The 27,082-nt window shown below is 44.5% G+C and overlaps 1 protein-coding gene across 4 annotated transcripts in view; it reads right to left on the bottom strand.

Annotated features, from left to right (window-relative positions):
- Positions 1-27,082, bottom strand: part of mark4b (MAP/microtubule affinity-regulating kinase 4b) — a 53,277-nt gene that overhangs the window by 18,370 nt on the left and 7,825 nt on the right. For 2 of the 4 annotated variants that reach the window (XM_076111954.1, XM_076111952.1), the window contains exons 2-13: positions 18,482-18,679; positions 17,573-17,626; positions 4,256-4,304; positions 4,105-4,170; positions 3,113-3,183; positions 2,579-2,635; positions 2,024-2,260; positions 1,667-1,786; positions 1,471-1,570; positions 917-1,026; positions 440-629; positions 87-328 (exon numbers count right to left, since the gene is read on the bottom strand). In XM_076111954.1, coding sequence (XP_075968069.1) covers positions 87-328; positions 440-629; positions 917-1,026; positions 1,471-1,570; positions 1,667-1,786; positions 2,024-2,260; positions 2,579-2,635; positions 3,113-3,183; positions 4,105-4,170; positions 4,256-4,304; positions 17,573-17,626; positions 18,482-18,679 — 1,494 coding nt within the window. The remainder of the gene's footprint in view (positions 1-86; positions 329-439; positions 630-916; positions 1,027-1,470; positions 1,571-1,666; positions 1,787-2,023; positions 2,261-2,578; positions 2,636-3,112; positions 3,184-4,104; positions 4,171-4,255; positions 4,305-17,572; positions 17,627-18,481; positions 18,680-27,082) is intronic. The other 2 variants (XM_076111955.1, XM_076111953.1) reach the window with 1 other exon arrangement.

The raw sequence follows: 27,082 nt of genomic DNA, 5'->3' as shown, positions 1-27,082 counted from the left end.
GGGATTAGGAAAGATTGAGGATTCTGCCATCTGCACCTGTTCTCTTGATAAAGGATATAAAGTGACAGGTCTCTGAGTCCACTCACAAAATATCCTTTAGGCCTTACTGTGGTCACGTTGGCTTCCTTGCGCCGGTCGGGTATCTCTGCCTTGTTTGGGTTGTGGGCGGAGCTAACCATTGGACTGGAGGGCGTCGGGATGCTACGGGAGCCAACGGTGCTGGTGCTCGGCTTGCGGCTCGACAGCCGCTCCTCCTTAAGCCCCGCCCCTTCGCCTACACCACTCGGGCTCCGCTTGGGGTGCGTGGACACTGGAACTGCCGGACCACCTGAGAGATGGGAGTGGGAGACAAGAAATCTGGGTGAGGACGATTTCTGTCACCATTTTATAACGAACGAACCCGACTCTCACTAATCACTACGTCACTGATCTGGCTTACAGAAGTCAGAGTGTCGTCTCTGGCGGTGGTAGGTGGAGGCGCTGCGCTGTGGCTTGTGGCCAGTGGAGGAAGAAGGTGTGGCGGAGGAGGAGGAGGAAGCGGTGTGTTTGCTGGTTCCGTTGGTGATGGTGCTGGGTCGGACTCGAGCCAGACTCAGGCTGCTGGCCGATCGAGACTCGCTGCCTTCCGTCTGAGAGGGAAACATTCACACGTACAACAGGACTGAGTCAGGCATTGATTAGGTTGTTTAGGGTTAGACGCCACAGTTAAATCGAAAATAATTAACATTATGAACTCATAATGACACAAAAGGCACCATCGCCATCCTAAATCTTCTTAGTCTTTTTTTCATAATTTTGTTTAGATATGAGCGTATCTGGCAAAAAGATATACTGTCCAATAAACCATAAACCATTACCTCATACCTAAATACAGAGGAAGCTGCAAACAAACCCACAAAGACAAACTGACTCTCACCTCGTTCTTGCGTCCCAGCAGCAGGTATGTGGCGGTGACCTCGTTGTACTTCTGACTAGACAGTGAGTCTCTGATCTCATCCCTGTTGAAGCCCATCCCGACCATCACATCTGGAAACAAGACAAATGAAATAACAAAAATCTACAGCAAGTGGCGAGCTACACAGCAATCACACGGGTCGACCTCCTGCACAGTTATGAAAAGGTGCTCTGCGTGGTGTGAACCTTCATATGCATAAGCAGAGCCTGAACTTACGACGCGGATGTAGCACCGTGCAGGTCAGCTTTAATGGTGACTAAATTGTGACGTCCAACTTCATGCAAATGAAGCTTTTTAAGGTGCTATATGCTAAATCTCTGGAGTTGTGGCTGCAAAGTCATTGGTGACTTTGAAAGTTTATTCCAGTCAGCGGCTTCGTAAATGGAGGCTTCATCTAGAAGTTCCCATCTTACATGAAATATTTCTGTTTAACGTTACAGTAACGCAACAGTTTATCTTTTTGAGATCAATGGTTAGCTTAAATAAATGAATAGTGAAAGGTGTGTGTTTCTCACCAATGCGGCTGGTATTGTTTAAGTCCTCGACAGGCTCTGCGTGGGGCTTCAGATCCTCGCCGTCATAGCCGACATTGATCCACTTATCTTTCATTATTTGCTGGTGAGGGAAGAAAAGAGAAGGAGAGCTCAATATTTAGACCCTAATGTGGTCAATTCATGTCATGTTGCACGTGATGCGGTGTTTCCTCCTCACCTCCAGCGAGCAGCGCTTGGCAGGATTGAGGACCAAGAACCGGCGCAGGATTCCCTCGCAGTCTGTAGACATGTAGAAGGGCACGCGGTACTTCCCCCTCAAAACACGCTCCCGCAGCTCCTGAACACAACACACAATTGACACACAATGAATTTCTGCTCCAGGGACAACGAATCAGTAAAAGAACGGGACTTCATTTAAATACTGTTGGCAAAATCTTGTGTAATGTGATACAATGCACAATTATGTGGTTAAAAGAATAAAACAAATAAGAATAGAAAAAGCTATCGTTCTTGTGCACGCCATGTTCTCCCAAAACATCAGAAATCTCCACAGGACCATAGACTGCATCTGTACCTTTAGGTTCTGTCCGTCAAAGGGCAAGGACCCGCTGACCAGTGTGTACAAGATGACGCCCAGGCTCCAGATGTCCACCTCCGGACCGTCGTACTTCTTCCCCTGGAAGAGCTCTGGGGCCGCGTAGGGCGGCGAGCCGCAGAACGTGTCCAGTTTACTGCCCGCAGTGAACTCGTTGCTGAAGCCAAAGTCGGCTATTTTGATGTTGGCGTCGGCGTCTAGCAGCAAGTTCTCCGCCTGCACGAAACAACATAGACAGTGAAACACAGAAGAACACAGAAAAAACGACGGCAGAACTATGATCAGCTGAGTGAATTACAGGAAATGATGCTTTTTCTGCATCGAGTAGTGGATAATACACTTTGGTGGCTGTCATGTATTTTGCAATGGCAGTTGTAGTTCGATCATTTTACTTACTTATGTCTTTTACGATGTCATTCATCAATATTTGTAAAAGTAATACATAGTCTGTTTAATACGTGTCAATGATTTAGACATGTTTGTTCATCTGAAGGTTCCCGTTTCATCCTTTATCTTGTGACGTTGTGTAATCACCTTCAAGTCTCTGTGAACAATGTTCTTCAGGTGACAATAGTGCACCGCCGACACAATCTGAGGAGAGAAATAACACCAACGATTGAACAGAACGAACACGTAGATGGAAGATAAACTGGGAGCTCCATTCACACAACCCCTCACGCCCCCCTTGAACAACTACATGACTCAACATCACAAATAGAAAGCGGATGACTGGATTTCTTGCAGTGCGATCGCACCTCCTGTTAGTTTTATGAGGCTCTAAACCACAGTGGAAGAATTCAATCCATTTCTGCTAGCGTCTGCCAAGTTACAATCAAAGCAGGAACTATAAACGATGAGTCACATCAGAGCTCAAGTAGCTCAGAGTTAAGCTCCTGTAATGTTCGGTAAGCATCGTGAACGTACATGTCCTCTTCCTCTCTTATTAATCAGTCCAGAGAGTATGTCGTTATGCTCAATGTTAAACCACAAGGAATGGCCGGCTGTCAGATGTCAACATATAATATATGGACAAAGAGTGGTGAGTTAAGGTTGTGAGGTTTAACTGACCTGTCTGAACTTGGCTCTGGCCTCTTTCTCCTTCATTCTGCCGTGAGCCACGAGGTAGTCGAACACTTCGCCTGGAAGAAGGGGGAGAAACAGACAGCATGGCTGTAGTTCTGGCAAGCATGGAAGATGTTTAAAGGCAGGGTTGGTAATCTCCTTCCCCACCTCACAACTAAATCTAACACTTGCAGGAGATGTATGTGAATTCAGAGTCCCTCAGAAGGTGTTCATGTGGGTTTGAAAAAATCTCCAACACTCCGCTGGAGTCTAGAGTCAGGTCTGTGCCAAGCTTGCACCAATTATTCTCCCAGCATTACAAGAACAAATGTGGCGATAACATAAAAAGGGTTGAAACCGGATAGAGGTGTCCTGACTAAAATACATGAGTATGTGTATGCATTCAAGCGTGGGAAGGAGAAAACAGCTATCCGTGACTTCCAAGAAGCCTCAAACGTTCCTTCCTGCTGGTTTGTTAACATTATTTTTCAGATCATTAAAAAAAAGAAAACAGGTAAAAGCTGCTGTCCAGTCAAATAGAATATACGTATAAAAAAATCTTGTGTGTGTCTGCACGCCAAACATTTGACCCGAAATATCCTTAACGGTAAAACGGGCTGCGGTTGAGTTGAACGCAGCAGCATGTCGGCTGGTGAGCTGCTGCCTCCTTATTCGGTATTGGAAGCAAGAGATCACACAACGTACAGAGAGAAGCAGCGGTGAGAGATTAAGGGATCGGGAGGAGGGAAGAAAGAAAAACAGAGGAGCTGCAAAAATAGAGAAGAGTGCATGGGAAACAGCTGAGCGATGTTAAAAGAGCACGATGAGCACAATAAAAGAGACTTCTTCACGAACCAAAATGGGGCCAAAAGGGATTGGACCCGATCGTTTAAACCCTAAATTAACGAGTTCAGCGGTTGTGCTGCATAGCTCGGTCACAGTGATCAATCCAATTAGCGCCGACCAATGGCGATGATGGTGGCGTGGACGTCACTCACCTCCGCTGGCGTACTCCATAATCAGATAAAGAGTCTTCTCCGTCTCAATGACCTCAAACAGCTGCACTGTAACACACAGAGGAAGGACGGGCGTTCACACAAAGGCCAGCAGAGAAACACACACCAGATCATTATACAGAGCGGAACTCACCGATGTTGGGATGGTTGAGAGTTTTCATGATGCGCACCTCTCGAAACAGCTGAAAACATAATGTGGAAAAGAGAAAATGAACCGTCAGGCGCCATCATAAGATTACACAAAGCTCTTTATAATTTATAATATTTCACAGATACATTACATAAAATATTCTATAAGGCTCATGGTAAAGGGCTAATGGCTTTCAAATTGCTGTATGGCTTGAATTGGAAAGTTGTAACTAAGTTCAGGCTATTTTAACTAACAAAAGAAATATAAATAATAAAACTACAGCAGCATTATCTCGACATCAATACGTTGATACATTCATGTTCACTCCGTTAAATATTTTACATGAAGAAAATGCTAAAATCAAAACAGTTACATTAGGTAGACTTTTATTGCATATATTTGCACATAATTATACAATAAAACTGTGAACAATACTACAGTAAAATGATCATTTCATTCATCAAATGTATTTGTATTCAGTTAATCCATACAGTCCACAGCTGGTGTAACGACACCGTTCCCTTCAGACCCCCCCACTCATCTCTCCGACCACCTCCAGACCCCGGGCCACCCAGGGGAGTGTCTCACTGATGCTAGGCTGACAGCGGGCCTCCTCCCCTGGGCGTGCTCCCCCACTACCTCCCCCCCTCCCCCCACTCATCCATCACTGCTGCCTCATCCTGCCACTCTGATGCCATCTCTCTCTCTCTCTGTCTAATTAAAGTAATGTATTTGTCTGTGAACTCCTTTTTAAAAGATGACAAAGGGAAAAGGCCAGACTAGCTGCATCACAGCGGAACACACTGATGAGGTGTATATTTAACACCAGATGGAATCACAGTAAATTGAAGCTTAATTTCACCACAGTTAATGTCAGGTGAAAATCTGAAGTCACATTAAAGAAGACCCTTAAAATCTGGTTTTAAACCAACATGCACGTGTCACAGGTCCTGATTAACTGCACGCGTGTTCACGAGGGTCGGCTTTCAGCCTCTGTGACGCATTAAACAAATGCAATCGAGCCATTCATCCATCATTAGTTGCTTTGGGTTTGGTTATTAGTGTCAATGTGAGACATTCTGACCCTGCAGGGGAAGAGTGTGTGTGTGTGTGTGTGTGTGTAGAGTCATGACAAAAATAACTACAAGAGCAGAGCGTATCAGGACCATTTCTGTATCTGCAAGAAAATGAACAATGTGCAGGAGACGAGGGGCGTAGAGAGGGAGGACAAGACAAGGAAACAACGTTGAAGACTGATGTGTTTTATGTGCATTTGGGTTTGTACTAGTAGTGTTGGAGTCATGTTGCTCTGTGAATCCCTCAGCAAACCTGCCTCCTTTAAAATCCTCCAAGAATAAATTACACGAGAGTGGGGAAAAAAAGTGAAAGCGCAGAAAAAACGACAAAGACGAACACAAAAGCAGGAATGCACTGATGCCTTCATTTTTTGTAGCGGACACTCAGCTGCCCCGGGAGACACACTCCCCCCTTATGCCTCTCCATCGCCGGTATTATCACGTTAAACCAGAGTCAGTCCCCCTCTTCTTATGATTACATTTCCTGATTTGTATACTGCAGTAGAATCTTACAACCAACTCACGGTGCTTATGAGGTGAACAAGTTCACCGTTCTATGACCTTAAAGGGATAGTTTGGGTGTTTTTTTTAAGTGGGGGTTGTATGAGTTACTGACCCGTAGTCAGTCAGATGTGATTAAACTGGCTTTCGATGCGTTCCTGAATGCACCGGGCTTCAGATACCAGAGCTCAACAGCAGCCTCATATCACACTGTGTTACGTTACACTGTGTAGCGGCCATGTGTGGAGCGCCGGAGTGATGAAGCAGGTTTTATCCGTCTGCTCAGATTTAGACGTCTAAACTGGGACAAGCGCAGGCTGCCGCCCTACACATCTAATTAAGATAACGTGACATGAACCTCGACTCATCCTTCTCATCCAGGGAGGGCTGACTAAGTGCTCACATACGTGCTGCTTCATATTCATACTGCACTGAATCAATCAGCAGTGACTTTTCTTTGGAGCCGCACGCTCTAGGAATTTGCTTTCTCGTGGTGAAGTTCCAACACTTTCCCGATGACATAACTTCAGTCGCCCGAGGCGATGATGTGTGTATTGCGCCTGTGTTGTGTGCGTTTTCACAGACATCATCACGTTCTCCTGTTTTATATCATTGTAAACTGAAAGTGTTTTGTTGGAGAAGCATTCCCACATGAGAACCACGTCTAGTGACGTCTGGTGACGTGTTAGAAACACTCGTTCTACTCAGTGCTCTGAAAATGGGACGCCTCAGCGTCATAAACACGCACACACACACCCACACAGGTCCACTGGGAGTGTGTGTAATTGAATTAAGTGCGCGGTGCATCAGCTGTTCATCTGAGCTTTAAGAAGAATTATCGGCTAAGCCTCTTCCTCCCTCACCGCGCTCTCCTGTACTCATGTTCACCTCTTTCTCTCTACTAGGTCCACTAACAGTAATTGAATCTGTGACTACTGCTAGCTGGGTTGTTACATATTTAGAGATTAAAAACAGCAGCTGGTAATTGTTTCCGAAACAGAGCATGGCTGAAAAAGAGAATCAAAAGCACCATATGTTATTTTTTTGCTGTCAATCTAAACAGTTTGGGGGTGTTGTGAAGTAGCGTGGGTTCATGGGAGTCGTCGTCTCCACCGCCATTGCAGTCAGCTCCTCCCAGTTAGGACTTCAGTGTTCATCTTTCAGGAGATTTTTACCGGGAGCAGAATTATCCTCGGAGGTCTCCTCCTCTCCTCAAACAAACCGGTAAAAACACTGAATGAAGCAGTTTCACGTTAACAATGGGTGTTTCTCCGACGCTGTACAGAGGACACGGGATGCCTCTGCTAACGCTAGCTCAGCTCGTTTCTCAGATAACTACGATACTGAAGCAAACGGGATACGAAGACCAATGAAACGGACTATGGCCATGATTAAAAAGACAGATTTCTCTACGTTTGAACATTGCTGGAAACATTTGGGATAATGTATGTACACAACTCACAGCATAGGTTTAGACATTCTGATGCGGAAAGGTAACATATTGAACCTCAGCAGCTGGCCGGGACTTTGAGTCGCAGGTATTGATTGATCAGCTCGATCAATCCTCGGCTCATACTGCCGTCCTGTTGTAATAACGTTCATCACACTTTCACCTGCATTTCACAGGTTAACATTGTTTCTTGGTGAAAGCACAAATGTCTGTTTCTCTCCATCGCGTCCGAATGCAGCGTTTGTTCGCTGATCTGACTGAACTCTCTTGCCTTATTGTGTTCACCCTCCTCTCTCCTCTCCTCTCCTGGTTATCTCCTATGGTGATGGGCCCCACGCGTCACAGTTGCCATGCCAACCCTGGTATTAATCCCTGGGCCTGAGCCTCCGTGACTTCCCGGGGGATTGTGGGAAGTCATGGGACGTCGACCACATGGAGGGAGACCTACTGACACACAGCTGCTGCCATGTGGAGTCCTGGAATCATGACATGGGTTGATTTTGGGGTTTTAATGAATTATGAGCTTTAAAAGGGAAGATTTGCTCACGCAATGAGGAACTTATTGCTTCAATTGACGAATTTTCCCTTCAGTTCAATTGTGTGTTTAAAAGTCTTCCGTGTTTTTAAACTCTTCTGGACAGAAGATGAACATCTACTAACCACTTTTCACAGTATCAGAAAACATTTCAATATCTGACAGCGGTGTATTATTTCCCAACATCCTTCACTTCTCGTCATCTTCTTCCCTCCTTTCAGGCTGAATGAATCAACTTCTGAGCATTTACATCCTCTCTGTCCTTGCCAGGAATTATTAATCAACTGCTAAGGAAAGCAACCAGGAAAGCAACCTAATGACCGACTGTCGAGTTCTCTCTCTGCTTTTCTCTTCCTCACTTTGAGACTTGGTTTTAATTCATGTGTCTGGTCTGCCAGTCTGTCCAACATTTGACCTTTCTATCCAGACTGTGTATCCGTATTTTGTCAGTTTTTTCTTCAACGAAAGAGAGAGAGAGAGAGAGACGGAGAGAGAGTGCATGAAGAAGACAGTGATGTTGAAATGAGAAATGAGGAATTGATAATGCTTGCCTTGCTGAAACATTTAAACAGCCGGCCCCAACACATCTCTACCGCACGACACACAGTCTAAGAACACTGCAGCACTCTACTCAGAGTGTGAAACACACTTCTTCTTATCAGCCGCAGCCAATCACGAGACACGGACAGATTCAGAAAAATACATGGGGGGGGGGGGGAGAGTAAGAGACAAAGAACGACAGAATTTGAGGGACGAATGACCACACAGACCTCTCTCTCTCTCTCTCTCTCTCTCTCTCTCTCTACTCGCTCGTCAGAGTACCTACTGTGAATAACCCTGTGTGTGTGTGTGTGTGTGTGTAAACTCTGAATGAGAGACATGTTATACCACTTACTGCAAAGCTACAAGTACGATATTGTGTGACTGCTGTAGTCATGTTACGCTACTTACCCGAAGCCCCATCATCCTTTTAAATGTTTCTAAATAGCAATAATAACCCATTTAGTTATTAATGGAGTATCAGCGCCTACGCTCATCAAATAAAAAATAATAATTTGTCAAATACTAAGAAGTGCTTTGTGGACTGCTGTTTTGAAGCTTTGGTTCGTCACTTTGGATGGTCGCCATCTTGGATTTTGGCAGCCGCCATATTGGTTTTCTGCAACCAGTGAAGGGAAGTGACCATATTTGGACTGCGGAGGAGTGACGCCATGGTAGAGACGCAGTATAAGGCTCTGGTAGCGACATGTCAATCACAAGGTAGCCCCGCCCCTAAAGCATACCCTGCTTTATGGTCTATTTGACTCTACATGGATCATAATTTACTAAATCTCCAGAGACAAGAAGTGCCCAAGATCCATCTCGCGGTCAAGGAGTCGTTCCCGGTCCAACGACAGAAAATGAGGACCTCGAGGATCATTCATCTGCGGATCTTGCTGTTGTTGGGGGGGAATACTAATTTTTATAGTCATGCTGTATTGAAGAAGACTTAAATCTAGTGATTGACACCATAAACTCATGTTTACAATGTTTACTGAGGGAATAAATCAAGAGAGAAGTAGAGTGATTTTCTCATAGACTTCTATACAATAAGACTTAGGGGAGGGTTAGGGTTAGTTGCAGAGGCTTCATGTAAAAGTTATGCCAGAGCTAAAGTGCACCTCCACAAAAACTCAACTCCGCCTCAGGGCAACTTATAGCGATATAACATGGAGACTACAACATGGAGCACTGAATGGTTTAGGGCCAAAATACATCTCTGATCTGCTGCCACCTTATGAACCATCCCGACCCCTTAGGTCGTCTGGGACCGGTCTACTTTCTGTTCCCAGAGTCAGAACTAAACATGGAGAAGCAGCGTTCAGTTTCTCTGCTCCACATATCTGGAACAAAGTCCCAGAAAGCTGCAGGTCTGCTGAGACCCTCAGCTCCTTTAAATCAAGATTGAAGACTTTTCTGTTTGAACCAGATTCAAGGATATTTATCAATTTCCTGCATTTCTGCATTTTACTACTGTATTTTATTTCTTACACTGCTTTTTAGTGTTTCAATGAATGTTTTTAAATCTCCTTTTCTTTTGTCTTATGTTTTGATGCTTTTAATGCTCAACTACGACTCAATTCCTGCACCATGGATGAGATGATCCACTTCTGCCGGAGACATTACAGACAATCTGAGGAAAACCCTTCAGTCTATGAGCCACTTGAGCACACGTTGATGCCTCTCTAGCCGGGTTAAAGTCAAACAGCAGATGAACTAAACGGTCGGTGGCCTCTAAGAGCAACATTACTCAAGGATGTGCCCTTTTTCTTGTCGCTGGGGAACATCTGAATAGACTTTTGACCTCGTTTCTCCCTTTGCTGCCTGTTGCTGGGAGAGCTGCCCTTCTACATTATCCCAATAAAAAACGGCCACGATAAGAACACCCTCCATCCCCGTAACGCACCGCAGTCATTGGAGCTCCCGGGGGCCTGCCGACGAGAGGCGCTGAATCAGTGATGAGGAGGAGCTGGAGTTTAATTCGAGGCCTGTTTGACCCAGATCGTACGAAGCCTGACTCAGCTTGATTGGAGAAGTAGAGTTAAATATAGTTTTACAGATGTTGGCTTCAGGAGGAATAATAAGGGGAGAAAAGAGTGAAAGATCAAGGCGGGACGTCGGGCATGCACTTCTCTTCTTCTGCAGTTCTATTTCCCGCTGCTTTGAAAACAGGCTTGTGGGAAAAGCCTTCTGCTCCCGCTCTGCCCGCCCTCTTGTTCCTTTATTGTCTAATTACTCCCTTTTGCACGCAGGCACAACAACAACAACGCATACAACAATGGGATTGCAGCGCAGACACCCACGCGGGCGACAACGCACCGCACACAAAAGCAACGCAGATAATGGCATTACACGTGCACACAAAAGGCGGAGCGGAGACCACGTCGGGTCACAAGTTTTATCCGCCGGTAATCATGCACGTAGGCCTACACACACACACACACACACACACACACACACACACACTGTCTGTTCTCTTCGGTTCTGCTCTGTATCTTGTCTTTCTCAGGGTCCCTGCTCCTGTTTCAAGGCCTCAATAATACAATCCCCCCCCCCCCCCGGCCGCCCCTTTTGTTTGCCTGTCTGGAATTCGGCTCCTAGTCGAGGGGGCCTGGGCGAGGGACAAAACACACTTCACAGCATTAGATGGTGGCCCAATCGGCGTCCTGCACGCACACACACTTCACTTTTGTGCACATGCACGACATCGGAGGGCTGAACGCAGTTTTTCCCCGTTCTCAAAGTGACACCGGGGCTTTTGGACACGTGCGGCGGGGGCGGAGGAGTGCATTAAAAGGGTCCCGTGTGTTGCCATTACAGCCGTGAGGTCTGAAGATGTGAAACAGGACAACGGCATATTTTTCTTTTAGTGAGGTATTCCCGAAAAATCTACAAGAGACTCACTTGGGAGTCGGTGGACAAATTGGTTTTCCATTTCGGACATCATGCACCCTCTAATGTCTGCAGCTCTTTCGCTGCCTTCAGGTGTGTGTAGGACAGTCGGGATTTTCAGCTCTGCTTGTGAACACCTCAACAGAAGACAATATAATCATTTTTACACACTAACTACGCTTTACTAGATAAATGTTACTGTGAGTAATAATAACAATTTAGGCAGATTTGTGTTTGATTTTGATGAAACGTCTGATGAAGGCTCTTCATGATGTGCATCAACCGTGTGGTTGACGTAGTACACCTGCATATGCGTGGCTTTCACTCGATTTCAGGTTTGAAGACACTAAACAACCTACTGCACCCTACGTCACTTGGTCTGTTTCCTAATGTCCGCGTTGGAGCAGGCTGGCGCTTGGGCGGAGCAGCACTGGCTAACCTTAGGGTCCCTATGTCCCTGACATGGTGTTAGGAGACATACTGTAGCGCTGCAGACGATGGAGAGTACAGCTGGGATTACAGTAGAGCTGCTACTGCAACACAACGCCCGGGGAGAGAGGAGAGAGAAGTGGGATGCTGAGCTAGAGTAGAAGAAAATAAAGAGTTGATGAAGAGAAAATAGGATGGGAGGAGTGAGAACAGAGAGAGAGAGAAATGGGGCATAAATCTACAATACAGACAGAATATAGACTCAGGCGTAACAGTGTGTAAAGAGACAGAGAGCGAGAGTTAGATTTACTGTGTGCTTCTATTGCAACCTAACTGTGATTATTACATCTTTTGAATATTAATGTTGTGCAAATGCAGATTATGTGCATTTCCATTAGGGTACACTGGAGCAAATAAACCAGTCTCCCATGAAAGACAAAGGTGCTGATTAATGTTGGACAAATACACCTGATTGTCAGCTAGTGCTGCGCTTTCATCCGAAGACAAAGAGCGCTTTCTTTCAAAAAGTAGGCTGTTTAAAAAAAAAAAGTCCCGTCTCACGTGTAAATAGCTGCTCCAGAGTGACTCAGTGGTTTAAAGCCAGCGTCACTTAACCAGCAAACACGTCTCCGTTTCACGCTATCACATAACACGTTCATAAAAACAGCTTATCTTATATTTTAGCTTTTCTACTCAACGTTAGAGAATTAACTGGCAACTATTTTGCTAATGGATTAATTGTTGATATCGAGAAGAACCGCCAAACATTTAATGTTCCAGCTGCTGCTTTTCCCGGATGTTTATCGTAATATTTTTGAGTTTGGGACTGTTGGTCATACCTTTACACACTAAAAACAAGTAAAACATAATGAATTCACTCATAGGCAGCCAAGCCAGACTATTTTCTAACACATTTTAAACACAACAATGAATTGAGTAATCAAAAACAAATAAGAGTGAAATTGATGTGTGTAATACAATCCAAATGATAGGTTATATAGAAAGTGAAAGCAGGATGTGCAGGGAGTGAGAGGCTGTGTGACAGACAGGCAGAGACAGAGAGACAGACCGGGAGAGAGAGAGACAAACAGAGTGGCAGAGACAGAGACAGAGAGAGAGACAGACAGAGAGAGAGAGACAGACAGACAGAGAGAGACACGGACTACGATAATGCTGACAGGACAGGACGCGACCGGCAGCGCTGCGCTATGCAGCACTGGACCGCTACCACTCTGCTGCTGCTGCTGCTGCAGCGCACACACACACACACACACACACACACACACACACACACACACACACACACACACACACACACACACACACACACACACACACACACACACACACACACACACACACACACACACACACACACACACACACAGTATCAGCCTCGTTAAAAACCAAGGTCTTAGCTTAAAGATCTGAAGAGCTCATTCATGGTGTAATTAAGAAGGCATCTCACTGTTGGAACAGAGGGCGAATAAGGTGAACGAACCTGTTAGCATGATTTCTCTAACAAAAAACGTTTTATTTTTTCTTCTTTTCATTTAGTGTTGAAGTGAACAGTCAGAGCGGCAGAGTTCTATCTAGGCCAGGTGGACAACTATCACACAGAGCCAGCCACCATCAATAACACAACCCTGAGTTATCAATAGAGTTAAAGCACAGCCCGGACCGGTTAGCTAACCAGCAGAGCGTCCATCAATAGGCTGCTGTGTGCGTGTGATGCAGCATCGACCTCCATGATGCAACAGAGTGTGTGTGTGTGTGTGTGTGTGTTGCAGTGACGGTGCTGATAAAGAAGACTCATAATCAGACAAGGCCACAGTTTGGTCAGCATCTGAACAAAGAGTGACCTGTACGAGCTGTGAGAACACAAACTACCCACCTGACTGAAACTATCTCCAAATGACAAAGAGCAAAGACGAACAAAGCATTCAGTACATGCCTTAAAAAGGTACGATTTAGAAAGCAATTAAACTAAGCTGACCACCAACTCATTGTTTGAGTCAGTTCTAAAGCTAAAACGCTAAACTTGTGCAAGTACCAGCTTCTAAATATAAGAGGATTTTCTCATGTCACTGTTTTTGTTAACTGAAAAAAGTTAAATTCTGTGGATTTTGGACTGTTGGCCGGGAAAAATAATATATTGAAAGACCCCAGAAAATGTGAGGGGCTTCATTTTTATATACAAAACAATTATTGGATTGGACCAGACCCGTTGCACTTAACAACCAATATCATCACTTTATCCATTTCGTTATTTGTGTGATATTCTGGAAGTTAGTGCCAAGTTCGAAGAAAGGTCCTCCAGGCGTTCCTGAGAGATCACGTTCACTGGAATGGACAACCCGAATAAAGATAATGCCTCCAGCGCAGAGGCCTAATAATCAGTAGATTTGAATCAATGATGGGAATTAAAGTTAGGTCAGCTGCAACGATGGGACGATATGTAAATGTCACTTTTATACTGGCCAAAATAATTGCGATCCATAATCATCAAAGTAGGGTTAAAACTCTTAAAATGGCACCAAGACACACTGGAATCACTTTACCGTACATTCATTTTGAAACAAATATTTCAAACAATCAAACAATAAGCAATATCGCCCCATCCACCGCTTATCACCCCTAACTGTTTAAGGATGAAACTAATATGTGAACTAAGCTGAACATACGTTTGTGCAGCTTAACATTAACAAACTGTGTAACGACGGTGTTGGGAGCTACACCGCTGACACTGCAAGTTTTACTCTTCTCTGCAACTATCAGAGAGGTCAACCTGCATTGACTGCATGAAAAAAACACCAATATTTACAGAGGTGAATATTCCACCAACTAAACCAGATGAGAAAACACTTCAACTGTAACCGCTTTAACGCAGAATGCCGGCCTGAAACGGTTTCTCACTCATTTCGTTTTAATAGATCTCTCTCAATTAATTAACACATGCATATCACACACGCACACGCGCACACACACACACACAAATAGCGGCATCGGGCCAAGTTCAGACAGGAGAGCTTAATCTCATTAGAGCCATGAGTGCAACACGTGTCGTTAATACATGACCTTAAACGAGCACACAGTGACGTACATCATTCAGAGTATTTGTCCTCGTTAGTCCCAGTGGACTGTGTGGACAATGATGGTTACCTCAACCTGCAGTCAGTGGCCCTCAATCACTGAACTCTATTTGGGACAGGCGGGAAATAAATATATTATTTAAACCAGCACGACTATTATTTGTAGAAAAATTAGGCCATTGAGTAACATATCAACTATGCATCATCAATCATCATCAATTGACGACAGTTTTTTACAGCACCCGGCGTAACGACGCAACTGCTCGCTTTAACCGCTTTATGCTTATTCTGGCACAGCCAAAAGGAAAAGGGGTGAAGACTACAGGGAGAAGTGTCGGGACACTTTTATTTTGTAGACAGAAAAACAAGAATACACAACGACAGGGGAGAAAATATTGTTTGTGTTAAAGACAGTGCGCAATGAACTTCACGTGACAATGTTCATAACTTGGATTCATATATGAAAGATATCGAGGAACGGACAAACATTCTGACTTTATGATCGTTTTAAAAAGGCAGGGAGTCACCACCGATAAATCTGAATGAAATTACAGCGGGGAAAAAAAGTATTTAGTCAGCCACCAATTGTGCAAGTTCTCCCACTTAAAAAGATGAGAGGCCTGTAATTTTCATCATAGGTATACCTCAACTATGAGAGACAAAATGAGAAAAAGAAAATCCAGAAAATCACATTGTCTGATTTTTAAAGAATTTATTTGCAAATTATGGTGGAAAATAAGTATTTGGTCAATAACAAAAGTTCATCTCAATACTTTGTTATATACCCTTTGTTGGCAATGACAGAGGTCAAACGTTTTCTGTAAGTCTTCACAAGCTTTTCACACACTGTTGCTGGTATTTTGGCCCATTCCTCCATGCAGATCTCCTCTAGAGCAGTGATGTTTTGGGGCTGTCGCTGGGCAACACGGACTTTCAACTCCCTCCACAGATTTTCTATGGGGTTGAGATCTGGAGACTGGCTAGGCCACTCCAGGACCTTGAAATGCTTCTTACGAAGCCACTCCTTCGTTGCCCGGGCGGTGTGTTTGGGATCATTGTCATGCTGAAAGACCCGGCCACGTTTCATCTTCAATGCCCTTGCTGATGGAAGGAGGTTTCCACTCAAAATCTCACGATACATGGCCCCATTCATTCTTTCCTTTACACGGATCAGTCGTCCTGGTCCCCTTGCAGAAAAACAGCCCCAAAGCATGATGTTTCCACCCCCATGCTTCACAGTAGGTATGGTGTTCTTTGGATGCAACTCGGCATTCTTTCTCCTCCAAACACGACGAGTTGAGTTTTTACCAAAAAGTTCTATTTTGGTTTCATCTGACCATATGACATTCTCCCAATCCTCTTCTGGATCATCCAAATGCTCTCTAGCAAACTTTAGACGGGCCTGGACATGTACTGGCTTAAGCAGGGGGATACGTCTGGCACTGCAGGATTTGAGTCCCTGGCGGCGTAGTGTGTTACTGATGGTAGCCTTTGTTACTTTGGTCCCAGCTCTCTGCAGGTCATTCACTAGGTCCCCCCGTGTGGTTCTGGGATTTTTGTTCACCGTTCTTGTGATCATTTTGACCCCACGGGGTGAGATCTTGCGTGGAGCCCCAGATCAAGGGAGACTATCAGTGGTCTTGTATGTCTTCCATTTTCTAATAATTGCTCCCACAGTTGATTTCTTCACACCAAGCTGCTTACCTATTGCAGATTCAGTCTTCCCAGCCTGGTGCAGGTCTACAATTTTGTTTCTGGTGTCCTTTGACAGCTCTTTGGTCTTGGCCATAGTGGAGTTTGGAGTGTGACTGTTTGAGGTTGTGGATAGGTGTCTTTTATACTGATAACGAGTTCAAACAGGTGCCATTAATACAGGTAACGAGTGGAGGACAGAGGAGCCTCTTAAAGAAGAAGTTACAGGTCTGTGAGAGCCAGAAATCTTGCTTGTTTGTAGGTGACCAAATACTTATTTTACCGAGGAATTTACCAATTAATTCATTAAAAATCCTACAATGTGATTTCCTGGATTCTTTCCCCCCATTCTGTCTCTCATAGTTGAGGTATACCTATGATGAAAATTACAGGCATCTCTCATCTTTTTAAGTGGGAGAACTTGCACAATTGGTGGCTGACTAAATACTTTTTTTTCCCACTGTATATTTAGTGTTCATGGTTTCTGAATCTGACAAAAGTTACCCGGTGTCTAATTGAGAGCTGCGTTTATTTGACAAAACGTGTAGCCACACCCGGAGAGCAAAAGGGACTCTGCGTCTCATCGGCTTTTAGAAGTTTTTTGGTAGCTTGTACCGGCACAAAGAATCAATGCTTCAGCATCTTATTGAAATGAGTGAAGTAAAAAAGAAAAAAGGCATTTTTCCCGCACAACAACCAAGTCTGTTGTCTCAACAATAAACAAATCATCTGAACTGACGCAGAGTTCATTCTGCTCCTGGCCTGCAGCCAGCAACGGCTTCGCCGACACTAAGTTTCACATGACGACCAAAAGGTCAAAGTTCAGATGACTGCTGCACGCAAGGATCATCCGAGAGTTAGGGCCCGAGGCAAAACAACAACATGTGGAGACGCTGCTGAGCTGCTAGTGACGCGAATGCAATGCGAATGCAACGCGATGCAATGCAGACACACGACTGACTGACTGTTAAATCATGTTACATGACACATAAACAGTAAATAATACATCATAACTACAACAACCATCCATCTGTATGTGTGTTTAATAGTTCTGTGACGGCAGCATGAACTCCTCTACTTGATCCGTCTTTACACACAAAGGTCCACACTCACCTTCTGTAGGCTGGTTGGGTTGAGTTGTGTTTTATCGATGATCTTTATTGCAACCTGAGAGGAAATGACAGAAAAAGAAATGAACACAAACAACAAAGAAAACGTCTCATTTGTTGCAACAAACCCGGTCGAACTCAATCGCAACAAAAATGTAATACATTTTTTAATACATTTTAATAAAGTGGTATGAATTTATGGTACCGGAATGCATTTCACTGTTCAAAAGGTTTACATTTTTATTTTATTTGCTGTATGTTAAAGCAACAATTATTTTGTTATCAATTCATTTGCAGAAAATTTTCTCAATTATATATATCTTTTATTTAAAAAGATATATATAATTGAGAAAATGTTCTGATCATTTAAAATCAGAAAATACCTTTCAATTTCAGCTTCAATTGCATTAATTATGAACTAATTCAATTTCCCAACGTCTCTATCAGACCGCAGCTACTGAACGATGTGCTCTGGACGAGATCATCTGGAATTCAAAATGCACCGTCTTTCACAGTGTGTGGAGCAAACAGAAGCAGAAATCCACTAAACAAACTGACAGAGCTTCATAAGAGGCTTAACAACATGTGGCGGCCGTCGGTATACGACCGTCTTCTGCTTTATATGGGAGGACAACTACAGCTCTCACATGATCCAGTTTCTGCTGAGACTGATCAACTGATGTAGGCCAGGGTTTAACGAGGAGAAGGAAGGTATTGAAACACTGACTGTGAGACGAGATGGTTTAGTCTGGCTGTACAGTGAAAGCTAACAGAAGGGTGCTCTGAGTTCGCTGGAACAGTCCTTTAAAACTTCCATCTGTGGGCTGAGTCACAGGGTGCTGTTCTGATCTGCTGTTTGTTTACCCAGGAGTCTTCTTCAACTCTTCAGCCTTCCTGTCTCTCTGAAACTCACCTCTCTGCCGGTCAGTATGTGTCGCGCCAGTTTGACCTTGGCGAAGTTGCCCTTGCCGATGGTTTTGAGCAGCCTGTAGTTTCCGATGTGCGGCTGCTCGTCCGAGCACAAGGCGATGGAGTTGCGGCATCGGGCTCCGAGCGAGCGGCTCGACCAGCCGGTGCCCTTCTCTGAGCGGCTGGCCGACAGGGAGGTATGCTGGGAGAGAGAGAGAGAGAGAGAGAGATGAGCCGGCAGCATAACTGAGACTTTGGAAGTTCGCCATTACTGATGCATTCAGGGCTCAAATAAATAATCCGTATCATTGGTATCTGAAGAGTTAACATATAAACAGATGATGGAGAGGTATAACCTCCACGTAGTCATTTAGCATCAAAGCGACCAACGAACACCATGTGACCTCGACTGTGCTCCTGATGTCATGTGACTGCAGCCTGTTACCAGACACCCAGAGGTGGAAAGAGAGAGTAACCGGGAGGGGGGGGGGACTTATGAATCTCATCTGACCCCTCTAAGCTCGCATTCCTCGCAGTCGTGCACGTTGCCGTGTCGGTACGGTGCGAGGTGACGGCGGCACATCGAGCTGCCCCTGAACACCCCGTCGCTCAGCGGACACACACATGGCGGGGTCCGCCTTCAAAACTTTGGAGGACGTTAGCGAAAAATCAGAGATGTGACAGTCAAAATGTACACAGGCCTCGATATCTTCTATCCGCCACACCGACACTTTATCCCCTTAAAAAGGAACAAGATGAGTAAAAAGAATTTGCAAAATCCCCCAAAAATACTAGATTAAGGTAGAAAGGACAAAAAGTGTATCCTGCAGTCAAGTTACAATATGTTGAAATTCACCAAACTACTTTAATGCAAAATCTGCTTATGAAATAATATAATAAATATACTCACTGACTTAATTATTCTTCTGAACAAAATGTCACATGAATTACCTGTATATTAAAGTTATATAAATGATGAATGACTTTGCATTTCCTCGCTCTAGCTCTGTGAGTTATTGTTTATTTATTGTTGAGGTTGTCTTTCTGTATTCTGTTTTCATGTGGCTGTGAAACATCCTCGAGTGGAACAAAGATAATCGTGAACTTTGAATAAAAGTTAAGAAAATGAAGTCCATCAACATGATTAGCGGATAAAGATTGTGTTTCTGTGTTTCACATCACAAAAGCAAGTTTCCCTTTGAGCCCCAGAAAAGACGTGTCCAATAATAGATAATATACAATATTTATAATAATATAATGCAGTGACTTCTTTCCTCCATCCCTTCACTCCACACTCAGCCTGACCCGACCTGAACCCTGTAGGTCAGGCGAGGTTCTGAGGTGTCGCCGCATAAACGTCAACCGCTAATCCTCCATCTGCTCTCCTCCGAGCACCGAGCGGAAACGGAAACATCCCACGGAAGCAAACTAGCCTGAACTTCTCATCTGTTAGTGGAGCTGACACGAGGAACAAGGGAATAAGAAAGAACAAGGGGCTCCTTTTAAATGGTGTTTTTAAACCATCCTGTTTGCCAACTTCCACCTTCTTTCACCAGATTAATCTGAGAAACGACAGACTGCAAATGCAGATCCCACTGATTGCAGAAAAAATGTTTTTTTACTCAGATTTTATGCATGTAGTGTTCTTCATACTATAAATGTTTTGCTCAAATTTGATTTAAAAATATAATGGCCTTGCTAACTGTATTGCAATACATCGCCTTGCTATTGCATGGAAACCCCTGTATCGTGATGCATATGCGTATCTTCCTCTTGCCAATAAAATACACAAAGCTCAGGGTCTTAAACGCATCATCCCGCCTCACTCTTCCCCTCCACTCTTGATCCTTCAACCCAGGAAACCAGTACAGACACAAAGCCAGTGGTGGGGTGACGGGTCACGGAGGGATTAGGCCTCTCGGACAGATTTAACAGAAATAATGTAGTATGGACGTTTTCATGGGAGAAAAGGCAAATGTAGAGCCCCAAGAGAAACTCATGACAAGCCCTCAGCACAATGACTTTCTATTTCCACACTATGAGAACGACTCTCTCTCTCTCACACACACACACACACACACACACACACACACACACACACACACACACAGACAGATCAGAAGTCAGATGAAACCAGATCACCTTGAAATGCACCCAATGTGGTAAACACAGCGGTGAGATCACAAGATCAACAGATTTCCCAGCACACACACACACACACACACACACACACGGGAAAGAGCACGGCTCAGGCCTTTAACACCAACACTACTGACACACTGCCACTGACATTGATGCTACTAATATTAAAACTCACAGAGCAACATAATAAAAGAAGCAAGGTAACCACTTCTACAAAAACTCGTGTGTAGGTTCAGTGGGAGGTATCAAGGCTTTTAAAGGTGTTTTTAGGGATTATAGCAGAACGTTACATTTCTAATTTATTCCGCCACATTCATATTCATCTTCACCCCCCCCCCCCATTTATTCACCCCTTCTTCTTCTCTCCACTGGCTCATCCCCCCAGACAAATCAATTTGCCTCCCTTCCCTCTATTCTCCTCTCCGCAGCAGAGCCCGCCTTCTCTTTTGTCTCGCGCTGCTATCTTCATTTTCGGGGCGACTTCACATCAATTTGAGCTCCATGGCGCCCTCCATCACCCATCCCCCAACCTTCATACTTTTTTTCCCCCAAGGAGCGCAGTCCGTCAACCCCCCCCCCCCCTTCTGATTACCACGTGGTTTTATTCAGTAGGAGGCCTCTGTGTGTGTGATGGGGTCTCCACTGGCAGCGGACTGGAGGGCCAGCAGTATTTTGGGTGGGGGTGAAAGTCCTCCACATCAGTACACATGTAGGGTGACATTTGGTATAGAAGATGGATGGAGGGCCGGTTGGGTGACTAGGTGTGTGTGTGTGCGCGTGATTTGCACATTCAGCAAATGAGCTGCACCTCACAAACTGGAAGGAATCGGTTCTTTGTGACGATGTCCTGCATCAGCATCTCACAACTCGCTCCGCTCCGTCAGTCCTGAGTTCTTTGTTCCCAGTCTGCTGCTGGCGAACACATCCAACAGTTTAACATCACCGTTGTTTCTAACACTGGTTGCCATTTGAACTGCGTTACTTCTCAATCTAATGTAAATCTTTGGACACATTTAATTTTTTAAGCTGTTTTATAAAAGTCCTGCTCCCATTTTGAATTCTGGGCTGCAGGATTATGGTAAAAAAAATGAAAATCCTGATCGATCAAAGAAGCTAAATGATCGAATTCATCATAATCCATTAAAAACATTACACGTTACACGCTCACACCACTTTTTCATCAAGTGTCCACTTCAGTGGAAAGACGATAAATTTCTGTCACAGTTGAAAGGTTCTCCAACCTGTTCAAATCTTTCAGAAACGGCCAAAAACTGTGAAAAGATTAAGCCGGGGTTGTTGTTTAAACGTGTACTGAATGTCCAAGACACGTACTCCCAGTTGCCAGTTTATTAGGTACACCTGGTTAAAACTAATGCAGTCCTGCAACAAATCCGACCTTCATGGAGGTTTTAATGATCAGTCTGGAACTGTCGTAGACTCTATTTTGGAGGCTGCAGTTTGTGGTGCAGTTGAATTACATTGCACTATAGTACTTCTGCTGATATTTCAGACCACAAGCAAACCACAAGTTACGTTTCCCTTCAAAATATGAGCCCTAAATATGAGTTTCTGCCAATTTCAAAATCTTGTTTCAACACTGAAGCGCAGGTAGTCGCTGCTTCATGTGGCACGAAGTTCCTCAAAGCAGATTGTACAAAAAAAAGAAAAGAAAAACAGAAATTGAAGCTTAATGTGCTACAGATGGATTCTACTCTTCAACTCTCAGTAAACGTGAGCACAACATCTGGTCCTAGAATCATATTTCAATCTTCTTTCAAATACATCAAATATTATGTCCCACTCTGTTCAAAGTGGATCTTCAGCGCGCTGATCACATCTGATATGTGAACTAAGAAAAATGTAATCCCTTGAGGCGCATCACAGAGATATCATGAGGATTTCAATAAAAAGTCATTTTGTGAAAAAAAATCTTTATTGTTTATCTAAATGTTAATCCTAATAGTTAAGAATAACAGTTAAAGAATTATATGTTCTCTCAGTCATTTGTGACGGACCAGTACAGGTGGGCGAGTCCAGACCGGTTAGGCCCGCCCACAACGTTAGAGCTACGCATCAGGAGATAAGACGATCACGACAAAACAATAAGTGTTATTTGATGGCATGCATGTCTGACATTCCACCATCTATTCTACAGACAAGCTGTGCTGGTCTGTGTGGGTGTATACCACTGAATACAAATGCAAATTAATGCATGAATGGAAACTTTGACTGAAACTTTGTACTTCACACATATGATTTGATAAACTTAAAATAAGCTTCAGTAGTTTGCTTGTTCTTTTGTTTCTTCACAGGCTGCTTCTCTGCCATATGTGATCGTTTTCATGCTACATTTATCGTATCACTAACAGTCATTGTATCCATTGTAGGTTTGTTTTTAATGTATGAATTATTGCTCGTTCTGCTACTTTACTCAGAAATATCTCTGCAGGCAAATGTGCTTTTCTCTTTCTCGCTGTTTTCGTGTCTCGGTCACGTGATACGTTACCTCAAAAATGAAGCCCACAAACTTAATTTTGAAAATGAGTCAAAAACTTTTGGAGAGCTTCTTTGCAAAGGGGGAAAGGCCACTAAGGAGTCAGAAGAAGAGCTACAACTTCCAAGAAAAAGAAAGCTGAATTTAACAGACAATATCAGGAGTCTAATTAAATATCAGGAGTAATTCTGACGCGCCAAGCACGCTCTGCAGAATATGTGTCGACAGAGGAAGATCAGCTGCTGGAGATTGCAAATGACGGTGGCCTTAAAAGTATGTTTGAGACTGGGGACCGCTGCTGTATAGGTCTGAGTGTGTTTGTGTGTGTTGGTGGAGAAGAATTGAGATAAAGACAGGATGTGTGACGTCGGTCCTCAGCAATGGCGTAACCTTGAGCCATCCTCCCCGCACACACGCACACGCACACACACACACACACACACACACACGTTTCCTCTTCCTCTCTCGAGCAGCTGCGGCTCTCGTGGCCTCGGACTGGCGTGTCCTAACACACACAGATCCTCCATCACGCTGTACAGCAGACGCACCGTCTCCACCACACAACGAAGAGATAACACCGTTGACAATTAAAACAAAAGGACAGGTGGATAATTCAGAGGCTCAGTTATCTCAATAACATGTTATGTCGATGTCATGAGTTCAACACACATCTGTCTGGTGTCTGTCTGCGGCAACGCGCTGAGCATTTTAACAGAAAACAAAAAGGGAACTAGTTGCTCTCAACAGTCAACGGCTTAACACGTCATTAAAAGATCTCATATACTGAATAGACACGACGCACACTCCGTCTGAACTTCTCGCATCTCCGTCGTCCATCGACAGCGTGTCACTTCCTGTCTCGGAGACGGAGGTGTCAAGAGGAGTGACAACGGGAGTGTCGCATGTTGCGCCGCTGCACCCTGCGAGCGTTCCCTGTCGGGGCCCCACGACGAAGAGGGAGCCGCCGGAAACAACACGTCAAGTGACGGTGACAGACGGGCCGCGATCGGAACTTTTGTCCACAATGCACTTCTGTCCAGATATAACAGATCCTTACAGCCACAGTGCTGAGTGTGTAGGCACTATGAGAGTCTTCAGTAACATGCACTGGCTTTTACCACTCCAGTCATCCTTTGTGAATAAAGTAAGAAGTCTGAAGTCAATTCTGAACCTAAATATAATACAATGAATATGCAAGCAACTATTTTCCAGGATAGCGCAAGAGAACACAAAAAATGCTCAAGTGATCACCACCGTCACACAGAAACGTGGCTGCTTGAGGACATGTATTCTGTCTTATACATGCTATTGTATTATTGATTTCTGCTTTAAGAAAGCCATCGCAGGAAATAAGCATCTGCAGAGGGTATTTGTTCAGGAATATTTTTGTAGCACTTTCTGCTCTGGTAGAAAACCAAAAGGTGAAGAGTGGCAGGAAATGGGGAAGCAAAAAAACAAAAAACATGACGAATAGAAGAAACGTCAGGCCGGATCGAAATGCCTTTGACTTTTCAGAATAATGAACGACGGAAAAGCAGCTAATAGGGTTGATTTAGAGGGAGTGACACGCTGTTGCACAAACCAAAGTCAAACCGTTTATTCACCGTTTGCAGCGAACACGAGCTTCCATCCGCCCTTCTCCTTAACAATGTGAACGACCGATATTAAACTAAACATCACCGATGTTTCTTAATCCCAAACTACTGATGCTGCTTCTGTTTTCAATTACAAAAGATTTGTGGACGACTGAAGCGACGCAGCGGCTGACGGACATTCTTCAGCTTCTGCCAGACTCGTTCAGCTGCCGACCGATAACCATCAAAGCGTGAGTCAGAGCCGTTTGGCTGCAGGCCTAACTCACCGACATGTACTATGCCTCTCCCCAGGGCAGGCCAATTGTGTTGCTCTTCACTCATTTCATGGCTTTGGAAAGGTTTTCTTGGGCCCTCAGGTCAGGAAACTTCACTTCATGTGAAAACATGATAATTACCACGGTTGGTGTCCGGTTTTTCATGACAATCGTGGAGATTTTTCTCAGCATGTTAATGCAGTCATTAGGACTTAATTCTCCATTAAATCAACTTGAATGTGAGAACTTAAGAGGCCATCACACTGTAAGTCAGGCTATACAACCTATTTGAAACGTATCTTCAGATGACCTTGTCTTTATTTAAGTGGTAATACACAGCATGTGCTATGTGAACAGTAAATGAATGAATCACAGCACGGTGCTCACTTTGTTGAGTCTATTAAACTCTTACAGTGGAACATCTCGGTGTGGAATTTAGCAAAAAACAAAAGCCGTCACGATTTTCGCAATATGAAAATATGATTGGCATCATGAGCCGGGAGGACACAACGTGGAGGAGGACGACTACCAGACATCGTGGGTCAAAGTCTCCCTCCCTCTGGCTCCAGTATGCAAAGTGGAACTGGATTCCTCGGTGCAGGCCCGCGAACACACGAACACACGAACACACACACACACACACACACACACACACTGTCCCCTCTGGAGATGTGCCACATTACTCAGCGTATCATTCGCTGCGGGGCTGTGATCATCAGACCGGGCTGAGCTGAGGGTCAGATTTATTCCGTTCGGATCAACAGCAGCAGCGGTGGATTAGAGAGCTGAGTCACTCGTTGGCTAAACGACGCTTTCTCTCTCCGTCTCTGCACAGACTGATTCTTCTCTCTGGAACGATCCGTGCTGTAAACCCCGGCCTCACTGGGCGCTCCGAGATACGTTTTTTTTAGTGCAAAAAGAGCCAGGATGTTCTTTTATATCACAAATAAGAAAATGATATCTGATTTTTGGCCAACGTTTCCACCGGTAATGATAACACTGTACTCACCACAATAACTGCTGTGATGACATCGGGGCAACATTCCCAAAATGACGACTGACGGGGGCAAGAAACGCACAGTCAGCGATCAGCTTATTTATCCCTGCACTACAAAAATGAAGTTGTTTGAAATCAAAATTTCCCTTCAAAGATTTTTCTCTTTTCATGTCTTTTTATTGTAACGTTAAGGAATAATTCCCAGGATTCGGCCAATTTAGTATCATATAAAAACAACAACAATGACGATAATAAGAGTAATAAAGTAAAGTCTCCCTGAGTCTAGTCGCCCCTGACACAGGTTTTTATACTTTTACTGGATTTTTACTCTCACTCCTCTCTCTGCTCTGTAAATTATCTCCGTACCTGTAAAACCAGTTTCGACATATTCATAAAGTCGGTTGAATCCTCTCGTTCATTTCACTGCATAATAAATATACTCTAAACCTTCAGCCACTCCCTCCTCTACCATTCTCCACGCTCAGTCTTTGCCTCTGCCCAGTCAGCCACTTCAGTCTGACCCAACCTCTCACCATAATTATTTAAGGTTTAGCTGATTGAGATCACAAGTCTGTCTGCCGCAGGAAGCTATTAAGACGATGAAGCACATTCTAACTCAAAATGCTCCGCGTCTAAAGGACTCTGCAGAGCTTCGGCCTGCAGCAGCTAATGGACAGAAACAGTGACGGCAAGAACATTACCACACACACACACACACACACACACAGACCACAACATGATACTGTCTGTATCACATTAAGCTCAGACTTAACAACATGAAACAAGGCCCTGCAGCCACTGTGGTTGTCCGCTGCGCTGCTCTGTCTGGTTAGAGGCACGGGTCATTACCGTACCCGGGCGAGCTGCTGTCGGCGTCATAAAGAAGTGCCAAGTCTACGCTGGCCGGACGCTGGCTGCCTTGCGGCGTGAGGCGAGGTTTCTCCAGGGGGCACTGCAGACCTGAGGCTGCATTAGATGGTGGGAGGTAACTATGTTATGTGGGCTGCTAGAGGGCGGAGGGCTGATGGTGTTATGGGTGTTTGTACTGTGAAGGTGGGGGGACTCTAGGGGCAAAGCTTAGGGACTGTTATGGGTTCTGGGAAAGTGTGTTATGTGTGTATAT

Source organism: Anarhichas minor, unplaced genomic scaffold, assembly GCF_050575085.1.
Source record: "Anarhichas minor isolate MPS153535 unplaced genomic scaffold, ASM5057508v1 ptg000046l, whole genome shotgun sequence".
NCBI lineage: Eukaryota > Metazoa > Chordata > Actinopteri > Perciformes > Anarhichadidae > Anarhichas > Anarhichas minor.
The sequence above is the reverse complement of the archived record's forward strand: the minus strand, read 5'-3'. Positions and strand labels throughout refer to the sequence as shown.